This window comes from Glandiceps talaboti, chromosome 5 (assembly GCF_964340395.1).
Source record: "Glandiceps talaboti chromosome 5, keGlaTala1.1, whole genome shotgun sequence".
In the NCBI taxonomy this organism is placed as follows: Eukaryota; Metazoa; Hemichordata; class Enteropneusta; family Spengelidae; genus Glandiceps; species Glandiceps talaboti.
Genome location: NC_135553.1, coordinates 19,394,038 through 19,406,355, shown reverse-complemented (window position 1 = coordinate 19,406,355; position 12,318 = coordinate 19,394,038). Strand labels below are relative to the sequence as shown.

The window sequence follows — 12,318 nt, the reverse complement described above, 5'->3', positions numbered from 1 at the left end:
CGGCCTGCAACATATATAGAACTATATCGCACGACAACTGATGGTCGTGAACAAAGTACTATTTAAAGCTTAGGAAATGTATAGGTTATATAACACGGAGACTAGGTCTATTAATTGAACTATACTATAATGAACATAACTGATGGCGCGAGCGTCAAAGAAAGTAGTTTGTCAAACCTTCCATGCTTGTCTGTAGCGATGATGTTGATTGGAGCATATTTGATATACGCTATATCTTCTTTAAAAAAAAGATTTCTAGCTCAAATGACATCAAAGTCTTCTCTATCAACATGTAAAAGTCCATGCTATATAGTGACCAAAACTAATCATTTAGCAGAAATATTGAATCTACATAATCGTCTACCTATCCACGTAGAGGAGCTCGAGGCTATACTAAATAGCAGATGACTGATCAGTTAGAAGGCTGTGCAAGTGTATAAGTAGTAAGCGATGAATTCTGCAATTTGTATACGGGTCGAAGTTGTGTCAGTTTATTACGAAGACAGTGTGACCCAGTATGTGTATATCAACGGAAAAGATAATCAAATGTAGACATCCGAATTAAACACCGTAACTAAGCGTCTGACGAAATGGTTTATGATCTCGTCAAAAAATGTTTTAGGTCGAATTCTTTACACTTACATAAATTTTCAAGCATAATGCGAGAGAGGGCGCGTGACGTGGCAAGCTTTCTTCGGCTTACAAATCGTCATTAAAAAATCGAACACTTTCGTACAAAGTTGTAACTTGTACTTAGTGGCATGGCCTAAATATCAAGTGGGGCGTGTAGTGGCATGATGCTGCCACGCCCTTGTACTGCATGATTTGATATATTCTACTACACAAAATTAAACTTCGTAGGTCTGTATTCTGCCTATCACGTATAGTATATATGTCATAATAAGCAAAATTGATGTACTTTCTGTACGTTGGACTCTACAAGTAATAGCTAATACAAATACGGGGGGTGGTGGCTCGTTAAAGAAATGTCCATGGAAGAACGGTGTGTTAGATACAGTAGCCTTTTGGCAGGTATTAATCATACAATAACTCACAAGACTGGTCATTGTGTAAGTTGTTAAAAACTATTGACCCTTAACAAATGACGCCCGGGTCCACGTAGACCAGTGAAACGAAGGTAATAATGAAGACGACACTAGAGGGCGGGTGTTTGTGGGGGCGAGAGGTTTCACTGTTGGGGAATATGATACAAACCCTCAAAAGGTAACTAAAACAAGACTGTGGTTTTCAGATGTAATGCAAATTTACGAGTAATTCTGTGCCTGAAAGCTGGTTCCGGTGGCGATGAAAGAAGTACATCTAGATGGTTTGTTTTTGCATTATCAAGGTACCAGTTACATTTTGGCTCAAAAAGTACTGTTTTCCAACTCTTGAACATTCAATTCACCTGTCAATCAAAATGTTTGGATAACTCACTTTTATAAAAAAAGGGTCATGTACCGATAAAGAACCTCCTCGACTACCATAATTGCACTCCATAACAACAACTTTTCATACTATCTTTTGGTGCCTGCGTTCTGTTTACTTTATCACTGTTTCTTCAATGACAATGTTTCTACTAATTTTATAAAAAGCTCAAATAAAAACAAAGTCTTGCTGACTAGCATTATGATGCGATAGAGGATTACTCTCTCCCCGGGCTTTTTCAACATATAATGTGCATTAAGAACGCTACGTTTCAAGTTGTTTTCTTATATCCAATGTATATGACACGAACTGACTAAAAAGAATAGTCCAAACTTTTTAATTCGTTGTCTTAGTTAGAGGCAATTTTTAATTAGCAGTACATGAAATACTGCAATCTACATCATACATGCTTTACTTCATTAGCGTGACGTGCAAAAAAAATGATTATCAACAGAATTCTAAATCGGTTTTAGAACTTCGATACGACTCTGATAATCGCGCGAGCCGTCGGTTTACTAAGCTTAAAGATAGACGCAAACTAAATCTGTAGTTCTTCAATGTGGTAGATTACACAAGTGGATGATAGCACTTCCTCTGTTGTGCGATTCTAATCACCCTGTGATCAACATAGTGTAGATATTGGAAGTCCCAAAACAGCACTGCAAGTTCACAAAACTCTCCTTTAACTGGCTTTCAGAGACACCTCCCTACTGAGACTATAATTAAACCAACGTCCATTCAATAGCTTATCACTGTTGTATCAACATGTTGCGATAATAATTTTAGTTTGTGTCTATCTTAGTAAACCGAAGGCTCAATTACCAGAGTAATATTTAAATGATTAGATGGCGAAGGTGGAGTAAACCGACGAAATGATTGAATGGTAAATTGTGAATTCTGTTTGATTGATTGACAGGAGGCAATCAGCCAATAGGTGATAGTGACTTAGAACTGTCCAGTAAGTAGAACATTTTAAGTGCATTTTACAAGCAAAATGAACTCAACTTCTAATTGATAATTGCTAAACTGATCAAGGAAACCCTATAATTCTATGAAAACCGGTGCATATGTAAATACCAACATTATGTTTACATTTTGTTCAACAGTTTGCGACAGCACTTCTGCAACTCAGTGTGTAAATGGAGACTGCGTAGATGGACTTGGTGCGAATTATTACACCTGTGTTTGCTCAACAACAGACTGGGAAGGTGAAGCCTGTGACGTGAGAACGGGTAAGAACGAACACATTTAAAGAAGTGACATTTTTACTGCTTCCAAATTCAAACGGGAAAGTAATAAGTTACAGATGTTTTTTTAAAAATTGAAAACAAGGGTCACAATGAACGTCTAGAGTAGTCTATAAGAAGGTACGCCCTCACACATCGGCCAATTGCACCACTCTCCTATAGGCCGGTGAGGGCGAAATGACACGACGTATAGAGTCTACTGTCTAGTTAGAGTTGATTTAGTGAACTTCAGTTACTATTAATCGAGAATGCTTTGCGGTCGGCCGTCTCGTTGCAGTAGTAGTGACGAAATTATTGTTATTGTTGAACCTAATGCTGTTATTGTTATTATTATTGTTGTTGTTGTTGTTGTTGTTTTTGTTGTTGTTTACACATTTCATCGTCATGTTGTCATGGTTTGAAGTAATATTTATAGCAGTCATGGACAGGTGTGGACAATGCAGAGTAAAATGCAATGATAAAATGAAAATATCTATCAGGGCAATGCATTTGTTAATACCTCTAAAATGTGTACGTCATTCAGATATGCAAATTACACTTGCTTGTAACTTCTCATATATTTACAGGTGCCCAGACGACGTGTGGTGGAGTCTTCTCGGAACCATCGGGATCATTCCAGTCCCAGAACTATCCAGACTATTACGAAAACAGGCAGTATTGTGTCTATCATATCAGAGTACACGGTGCTACAGAAATAACCTTTAATATCAATTATTTTGATACTGAATTAAACAAAGATGTCCTTGAATATGGCGTAGGATATATTGCTGACTTCAACGCGAAAAGCGGACAGTTCGAAGGAAATCTAACTGATCAGAATTCTCAGGCTCTCGAACCGTTCACACTTCAAGGACCTAACGTATGGTTTCTGTTTACTACTGATCGTAATATCGTAAAGACGGGATTCCAAATCGACTATGTTGCAGGTAGGCACATGTTATGCGTAATAGTGGAGTTATGGGATCTATAAATTTGATAGAAGAGCTTCAGAATCATGGAGGTCAAGGTTCAAATCATCATAATGTATCGTACCTATCCCAATCAAACTTTCGGAGAATGTGCATACATGTAATTGGGCCGCTTCAGTACCGTGATAGTCGTGTCACGTGACGTGAATGCTCCGGGGAAAGAATTTGGGGGTTCTGTAAGTTCAATACTGACTTGCTAGCAGTTAGGGACGAATACACATTACTGAGACTGCCAGTGAATAGGAAAGAGTTGCACCTTCACTGTACTAGAGAGGGTGAAAGCCTGGAACACACTCAGACTGTCACATAGTCCCAAAGCTCAAAAAATGCCTGTACAGAAAAATTGCGAAGACTAACTCCCACCACCACCACCACCATCGAGATAACTCCTAGCACAAAACACAGGAGTAACTCCCCCAAGATAACTCCCATCACATAACACGATATGAGTAACTCCCCCTACATAATTAACTCCTAGCACAACATACACGTCACTAATTCTTGACTATAACGTGTCAAAGGGTCGAGAGAAAGAACCGTTACGGTATTGGAAGACTTCATCACCGGATGACTTTCACGATTACGTCACTCTATAGCTCTTCTATCTCAGCTAATCGTTGCATTTCAATACAAAACAATCAAATTACAATTACACGAATTATTTATTGTATGTATCTATTGCTGTAGTAGCTGCAACTGGGACAGTGGGGTTTTTTTTTTATCAATTGGCCAACTTTAAGATATCTTTAATAAAAATTAGTCAATTACTTAGGAGAAAACCATTGTATCTGTTAATTAGTGGTCAATATTATCCGTAGGGGGTGTAGTGACAAATATAATCTTGGTTTTGAATCTGTCGCCATTTTAAAACTGTACTAGTTTGTAACTGTAGTATCGGTTTTCGATCAGACAACCACAATAATCTATTCACTAAAAGTTGTTGAAATACCAATAATTAGACATGGTGGATGTTTAATCGGTAATCGCTCTGATCCGTTTGAAATGGTGGTCACCGTTGAGGGCGCTGATTTTATATGCTGACCGAAAAATCATATTGTTTTGATTCATTGTCATATATACAGCTTCAAAATATACGTTCACCCACAGCTGATTCAATACTATTCAGGGTGTACGACATATTACGAGTAAAGTTATGTCATCTCACAAAACATTTTTTTTCAAATGTTTCAGTTGCGATTTTAAAGTTAAATTCAAAACAAAAACAATTGCTTTCAAACATGGTGTAAAGAGTCAAACTCTAACATTTTCGATTAAATCCTGCAATTTTTTTACTGTATGATATCAAGGGTAATTCTTAAACTACTGTACAGAAAATTAGGTAACTAATTCCACCTATGAAGTCTGGTCTCAGATGCTAACTTTCGAAGATCAGTTAAACATGTAATATTGTCAAACAAGATTTGCTCACGGACTTGTAAGTAATGTCTGTGAAAATGCTACCTGAAATCTCAGACACGGACGAAAGAGTAAACGAACTAATTCCAGACCGAAATAGTGAAAATTTCAATCTCAGGACCAGATTCTATGTTTATTGTTTCATTTTGTTCCCTGCGTGTTGTTTTTGTTCTGAATTACTGCTACTCATACAGACGATAGGCACTCTAATTAAGCCCTAATGCATGCTCTAGTGTCACTTAATGACACTTTAGTTTCACTTTCTTTAGACAATGTTTATGTTGTTTCTTGTAGATGGCGACGATTGCTGGGATTCTCCCTGTCTCAATGGAGGAGTGTGTGCGGATGCGATGCAGTCCTACCAGTGTTTTTGTACTGCGGGCTTTGCAGGCGTGAACTGTGAAATTAGTAGGTTACGTGTGCCATACCATCACACTTTTCTCTGATACCATCACACTTTTCTCTGTTTTCAGAAATATTTCAAAGCTGATTATACACTTGACACACGGAACACTGCACAAGTAGGATTGTGGGTTGTCGCCTTGACAACGACTTAGAGACCTGGTCATCCATCTAAGTGGCTTTATATGATATAAACGTTTTTTGATTCAAACCCTATTTGATTACACTAAGCTATTAAGTAATCAATTTATTAGAAAAAAAGAAGATGCAGAGAGAGAGAGAGAAACAGAGACAGACAGACAGACAGACAGAGACAGACAGAGACAGAGACAGAGATGAAATGTTTTGCTTCTTATACTATCATTCTGTGTTACGTTAAATAATTTTCTTATTTTCTCTTTATTTTTTTTTATTTTTCTCTGGGGGGGGGGGGGTTCGTTGATATCTATGTCTAAATAGTAGTATAGTAAGTGTCAACGTGATTGTTGCCTTTCTTACGATTATTACAGCTAGTCACGAGTTGGCGCTGTGACGTTGCCGAAGCTTCGAAAGAAGTAACTTGGTAACGTTGTATATCAACAAACATTAATTACTCCTGTTTTTAATATTATTATATATTTACTGCGTCTATTAACATCAGCATATACTAGTATATTAACTGTCATTTTGTTCGTTCAATATTTCAAAATTTATCTTTGATGGCAAGCGATAATTTGAGTCACATTGTCCTGTGGTTCTTCGTGTGCATGTATTATCCATTTTGTCAAAATTTTAAAAGCGGGCCTTCATTCCTATGAAATGAATGGAAAAAACCTTGCAAATATTGCGTTAACATCTATACCATATGTTGTAATGTTACCTTATCTGTTCTTAACCATAGATATCGACGAATGTCTCAGTCAGCCTTGCTTGAATGCTGGAACATGTGTAGATGGTATCAACCAATATGTATGTACTTGTGTCGATGGATATACCGGTAACAATTGTGAAATCAGTAAGTTAAATGTTATCTATATCTATCCATCTGTCTGCCTCCCTGCGTGCATGCATGCATATGTATGTATGTATGTATGTATGTATGTATGTATGTATGTATGTATGTATGTATGTATGTATGTATGTATGTATGTATGTATGTATGTATGTATGTACGTATGTACGTATGTATGTATGTATGTATGTATGTACGTATGTACGTATGTATGTATGTATGTATGTATGTATGTATGTATGTATGTACGTATGTATGTATGTATGTATGTATGTATGTATGTACGTATGTATGTATTTACGTATGTACGTATGTACGTATGTATGTATGTATGTATGTATGTATGTACGTATGTACGTATGTATGTATGTACGTATGTACGTATGTACGTATGTACGTATGTATGTATGTATGTATGTATGTATGTATGTCTATTTAATATCTAACTGTCTATTCATTTATCTGGATTTCATTTTTTTCCTTAAAAACTACCCCATGCTACTAGTATATTATTTGACTCCTTTGTTAACTCTATTCCATATTCAGATATTGATGAATGTGCAAGTATGCCGTGCCTGAATGGTGCTACGTGTACAGACCTTGTCAATTCTTACACGTGTACGTGTGCTGCTGGCTACGCAGGTGTCGACTGTGCAATAAGTAAGTGTCTTTCTCACGAGAGAGAGAGAGAGAGAGAGAGAGAGAGAGAGAGAGAGAGAGAGAGAGAGAGAGAGAGAGAGAGAGAGAGAGAGAGAGAGAGAGAGAGAGAGAGGGGGGAGGGAGAGAGAGAGAGAGGGGGGAGGGAGGGAGAGAGAGAAAGAGAGAGAGAGAGAGAGAGAGAGAGAGAGAGTTGACACTGCAAGTAAAAAATACTGTAACCTTGTTATAACGAACAAGTTGGAAAAACAGAACTAAGTAATACACGCACTGTAGATTGGCCCTATGCTCGTCAAGTACTGAATCAAAGTTTTCATTCAGTAACTGTCGGTAATTCAGAGAGGGAGAATGAATGAATGAATGAATGAATGAATGAATGAATGAATGAATGAATGAATGAATGAATGAATGAATGAATGAATGTTTTGCCTCAACTTCAGATTACTCTCCGTGCATGACTTTCACAAAAGTGCTAATAGACGTTGTCACAAACCGTATTGCGATCGTAAAGTAAAAAGTTTCAAATCGCCACAACGCTCTACTTACCATTTTGGTGACCTAAACAATACGATCAAATGTTAACCCCAAGTCGTTACTCTATTTCAAACAGATGTCAATGAATGTGCCAGTGTCCCTTGTCAAAATGGTGGTACGTGTTTTGACGGCATCAACGTTTACACCTGTCAATGTGTTCCTGGATGGGTTGGGTATAACTGTGAAATTAGTAAGTACATGTATATACAAAATGATTATATATGACCTTCGATGATAACAACTAATGACAGCTAGACAGATAGACAGATATATAGACAGACAGACAGACAGACAGACAGACAGACAGACAGACAGACAGACAGACAGACAGACAGACAGACAGATAGACAGATAGATAGATAGATAGATAGATAGATAGATAGATAGATAGATAGATAGACAGATATATATAATTTGATCAAGTCCTCTACGATAAAAAGCAATATGAAATCGAATAACTTACAATGCATTATCCTATTGACAATTACAAAAAAGGACCATAAGTTGAGTTTATACGTTTTAGGCGCGTCATTTATGATTTATATCTAAAATGTCGACGAAAATCCCATTATGAACTCAACTGTTCTAACATTGTAAGAAAACACTTTTTTATTGTCATAGACGGCATACATAGACATTAACATTATCCTAGAATACTTTAATTGAGATTTTATGTTAATACTTTAACTTGAGTAAAAAAAAAGTTTGTAATCTCAGCTTGTGCCACTCATCATACTATTATTATTTTTTTGTTGACGACAAGGGCCAAAATTAATCATAATCACAAGTTCGTCATATCAACGTGTGTATGTATGATTTGCACTGGAAATGTTCATAATGAGGTATTTTCGTTAGAATGTCTAATGTACTTGTGTTTGTTTGTCTGTTTGTTTGTGTGTTTGTTTTTTGTTTTTGTTTTGTTAATTTTTTTTCTCGCTCTCTAGACAATGATGAATGTGCAAGTGCACCTTGTGAAAATGGCGCCACGTGCGTTGATGGTATAAACATGTATACTTGTTTCTGTTTGGCCGGCTATAGTGGTGTTAACTGTGAAGTCAGTAAGTTACGACTAGTATCTTGGTCACTATATCTAGATGTTTTATCAACAGTCGATGGAATCCTACAAGTCTAAGATCATAATAACATGTATCTAAGATATGGAACCCTTCTGACTGAACTGTTTCAACTCAGTATTAAAGCCTGATCACGGAATTACAGCCAGTCTCACTGAACTAAAACACAGTAAATGGTCCAACCACAGAACTACAACCCTTCTCACTGAACTGTTACAAGTATGTGAATAGTCTAGTCCGACCACAGAATTACAACATTTCCCACAGAACTGTTACAACTTACTGAATGGTCCGCGTGTAATCAGATAAACTATACACATACTTGCTATTGTCTAAACTGGCAACCCTATACTGTAAACCAGTAAGAAAAACAGTCTATCATGTATATGTATGTTTTGAATTTGATACACAAACTTTGTAACACTTTATCGAAAATTCTTGAAAATACTCTCTGTATAATGCAACTGTAGTATGTTCTCAATATGACTGGCTCTCCCAGGGAGTCTTTACGTTTCATTGAGAGATTGTCATTTACCTTTTCCTTTACAGATGACGACGAATGTGCCAGCTCACCTTGTTTGAACGGTGGCACTTGTACTGACGGCGTCAATGGTTATACGTGTACGTGTGTGATTGGTTATACTGGAGTCAGATGTGAAATAGGTGAGCTTTTGGAGGCCTCTCCCCTAAGCCTTGATTGAAAATTCTTCAAAATACTCAGCCCCTTCCAAATCCCACGAAGAATATATACAACTTTAATGTAGCAAGAGTAGGGTTACCTTATTGGAATCTTGTTTCTGAAGCGACTACGTAGCATTAATCGAATTGAATTGAATTGAAATTTGATTCCACCAGAAAATGAAAACAAAATATACATTTCTTTGAAAGTAATACAAAAACAGAATTCTGGTGAGTCGAGGGCCATGGTAATAGTTCACCGAGGAACTAATCAAAGTCCATGGATCAAATTAAAATCGGATATTGGAATACGACTCGATTCATTTAATATAACCCTATTTTATTCGTATATTATCAATTGTTTTTTATTTGTCGTCCTCGAAGTGATCGTAGAAAGAGGCTGTCACTCCCACTAACAGGAATATATAACTAAAAGCAAATAATAATATACGAAGGTAAATAAAGGTATCGGGCCGTATTCCTACGTCAGATTTTAATAACATTTACATCATTTGATCTTAAACTTAATGTAAAATTTGGAGTCTAGGGATACAAACAATTTAAGCCTATGCGCCCTTTCGTTAAAATATCAAACTTTCACGTTATTTTATGCAATGGCCAAGCAAATTATGAAAGTTGTTAAACGGACAACCAAGGTCAACACTTTTGGTACGTAGGGTGATTTGTTTCGGTAGTACAATGATTGGACAGGGGTGAATGACGAATAAACGAGCCGGTCATAGATATTGAGAGAAATACATTAGAATCTATATAGTGCATTATTCATCAGTCATTATGATTTCATTAATTCTTTTGTTGATTTAGCTCTGTGACAACTTAAGAGCTTCCTTGCCATCAATTCTACAGTTAGTGCACTTTCTTTGCTGTCTTTGATACCATATCTTACGATTTTCATATGTAATTATTTGCACGCATTGTATTATTAGTATTAATGCATTGAAAATTAACAAGAGATACTCATAAATAATTTGTTTAAAGAACACAAGTTCTGCAGCTAGCTGCCATTTTGTTGACGTTTGAGGCTACACGAGGTCGTATGCCCATCACAAACGAGTAAAATAGCTTTGTTATGAGTAGGTTAGGTCTGTTGATCAGCTTTATTTTTTCTGGCCTAACTGAAACAACTTTTATTAAATAAAATGAAATACACCCCTTTTCGGTAGAGCGAGTCAAAGCTATTGAATAAACTGCCAAGATCAGTGAGCCTGATCACAAGGTTTCATGTTGAGATAGACACCGTGAAGATAACACACAAACAAACATCACTTACACTGTGTGGGCTCTGTATTTAGTTACTGATATAAACAGTAACAGTATGCACACTACTACACATGGTATTATCTGTTGAAGTTCAAACAAACTCCATGGTCAGTGCAGTGTAAGTGATGTATGTGTGTTATTTTTATGGTGTCTATCTCAACATGAAACCTTGTGATGACGATCACAGATCTTAATAGTTCATTTAATAGCTTTGACTCGCTCTACGGAAGAGGACTGTAATAACGACCATTCCAAACGAATGACAAAGATTCTAACTGTCCGTGACTTCGTAGATTCACACTATACGCAGTTGTATGAGATGTGATCTGAGGGACCATCGAAGTAGCAAGTAAGGTCCATACTTGTCAAACAGACTAGAATTAGCTCCACACGACTGCAGACGTCTGTTTCCATATTACCCGGCAAATCACAATTGTAGCAGCTCGTTTATCAAGTAAAGAGCGTTGTGACAGTCGAGATCTGCTAAAATTTTATCAAAGATAACATACATGTACTTCAATGATTAGCATTTAGTCGAATTATAACTTTTCGTGCTGTAATTTTTGTTTAGATATCGACGACTGTAGTCCAAATAACTGTGAAAATGGAGCCACGTGTGTTGATGGGGTGGCGTCTTTTGGTTGTCTGTGTACTGCTGGATGGACCGATAATCTCTGCTCAACTAGTGAGTAAATATAAAATTTTAGAATTATTCATTTCAAAACTCTCTACAAACATTCATTTGAAAATGCTTTTTTTTATCCATTCATGTCCATTTCGCGCCTACTATACACCCAAGAACAGCTTGAATGCTTGGTGGTGTTAATATTTCCAATGTATGCGTTTCTTTTAATGCATAGCTCGTCTTAATATTTGACAAAAAACTTGAGTAAACATCATCTTGACAAACTTATCATCACAATATTCAAAGCACCATTTTGAACAATCTGATTAAAATCTGATGTGGTGAAAGCGGCTAGATGTCTTTATTTACCTCTATTTCCATCGTTTTGAATTGTACATGTATAGTTTGTTTTGTTCTGGGTGATTGCCGCCTTGAAAACAAATGACACAAAACGATGGAAATAGAGATAAATAAAAGGCAGCTAGCCGCTTTCACCACATCAGATTTTAATCAGATTGCATTATGAATTGACGATCAAGATGTCTGGACTACTGTAGCATTAAATCTGACCGCTAGATGGCGCTGTAATTATTCGTGTAAAGATTTTTTTTTTTCGTTAAACTTTGTCAATACTTTTATTTTAATCAGATATCAATGAGTGTGACCCCAATCCATGCCAAAACGGAGGATTTTGCACGGATCTGTTAAACGCCTACATATGTACATGTATAGCCGGATACAGTGGGGCAGTCTGCGAGGAAAGTAAGTGGACTTACAAATAAACTACAGTTATGAGAAGTGACAATTACAGTAATGCCCCACAAAATATTAAACCTTCATATGCGCGCTCAATCTTAGCCACTCAGAATCGCAAATTATCTTAATTTGATACGCTTCCGTCTGAAAAGTCGTTTTAAATACTACCTGGTCGCTGGTCAAGTCATCGCAAGTTTCTTTCATTGCCATCGATCGCATCGATCGGGATAAACATGGCTATATTAGACCATGAGCCACGCCC

General features: G+C 36.8%; 1 protein-coding gene across 1 annotated transcript in view; it reads left to right on the top strand.

The window, feature by feature from the left end:
• LOC144435455 (uncharacterized) overlaps positions 1-12,318 on the top strand; it is an 84,395-nt gene that overhangs the window by 28,618 nt on the left and 43,459 nt on the right. The window contains exons 30-39 of the mRNA XM_078124049.1: positions 2,535-2,660; positions 3,242-3,601; positions 5,354-5,467; positions 6,342-6,455; positions 6,999-7,112; positions 7,720-7,833; positions 8,588-8,701; positions 9,266-9,379; positions 11,247-11,360; positions 11,949-12,062. Of these exons, the coding sequence (XP_077980175.1) occupies positions 2,535-2,660; positions 3,242-3,601; positions 5,354-5,467; positions 6,342-6,455; positions 6,999-7,112; positions 7,720-7,833; positions 8,588-8,701; positions 9,266-9,379; positions 11,247-11,360; positions 11,949-12,062 (1,398 nt within the window). The remainder of the gene's footprint in view (positions 1-2,534; positions 2,661-3,241; positions 3,602-5,353; positions 5,468-6,341; positions 6,456-6,998; positions 7,113-7,719; positions 7,834-8,587; positions 8,702-9,265; positions 9,380-11,246; positions 11,361-11,948; positions 12,063-12,318) is intronic.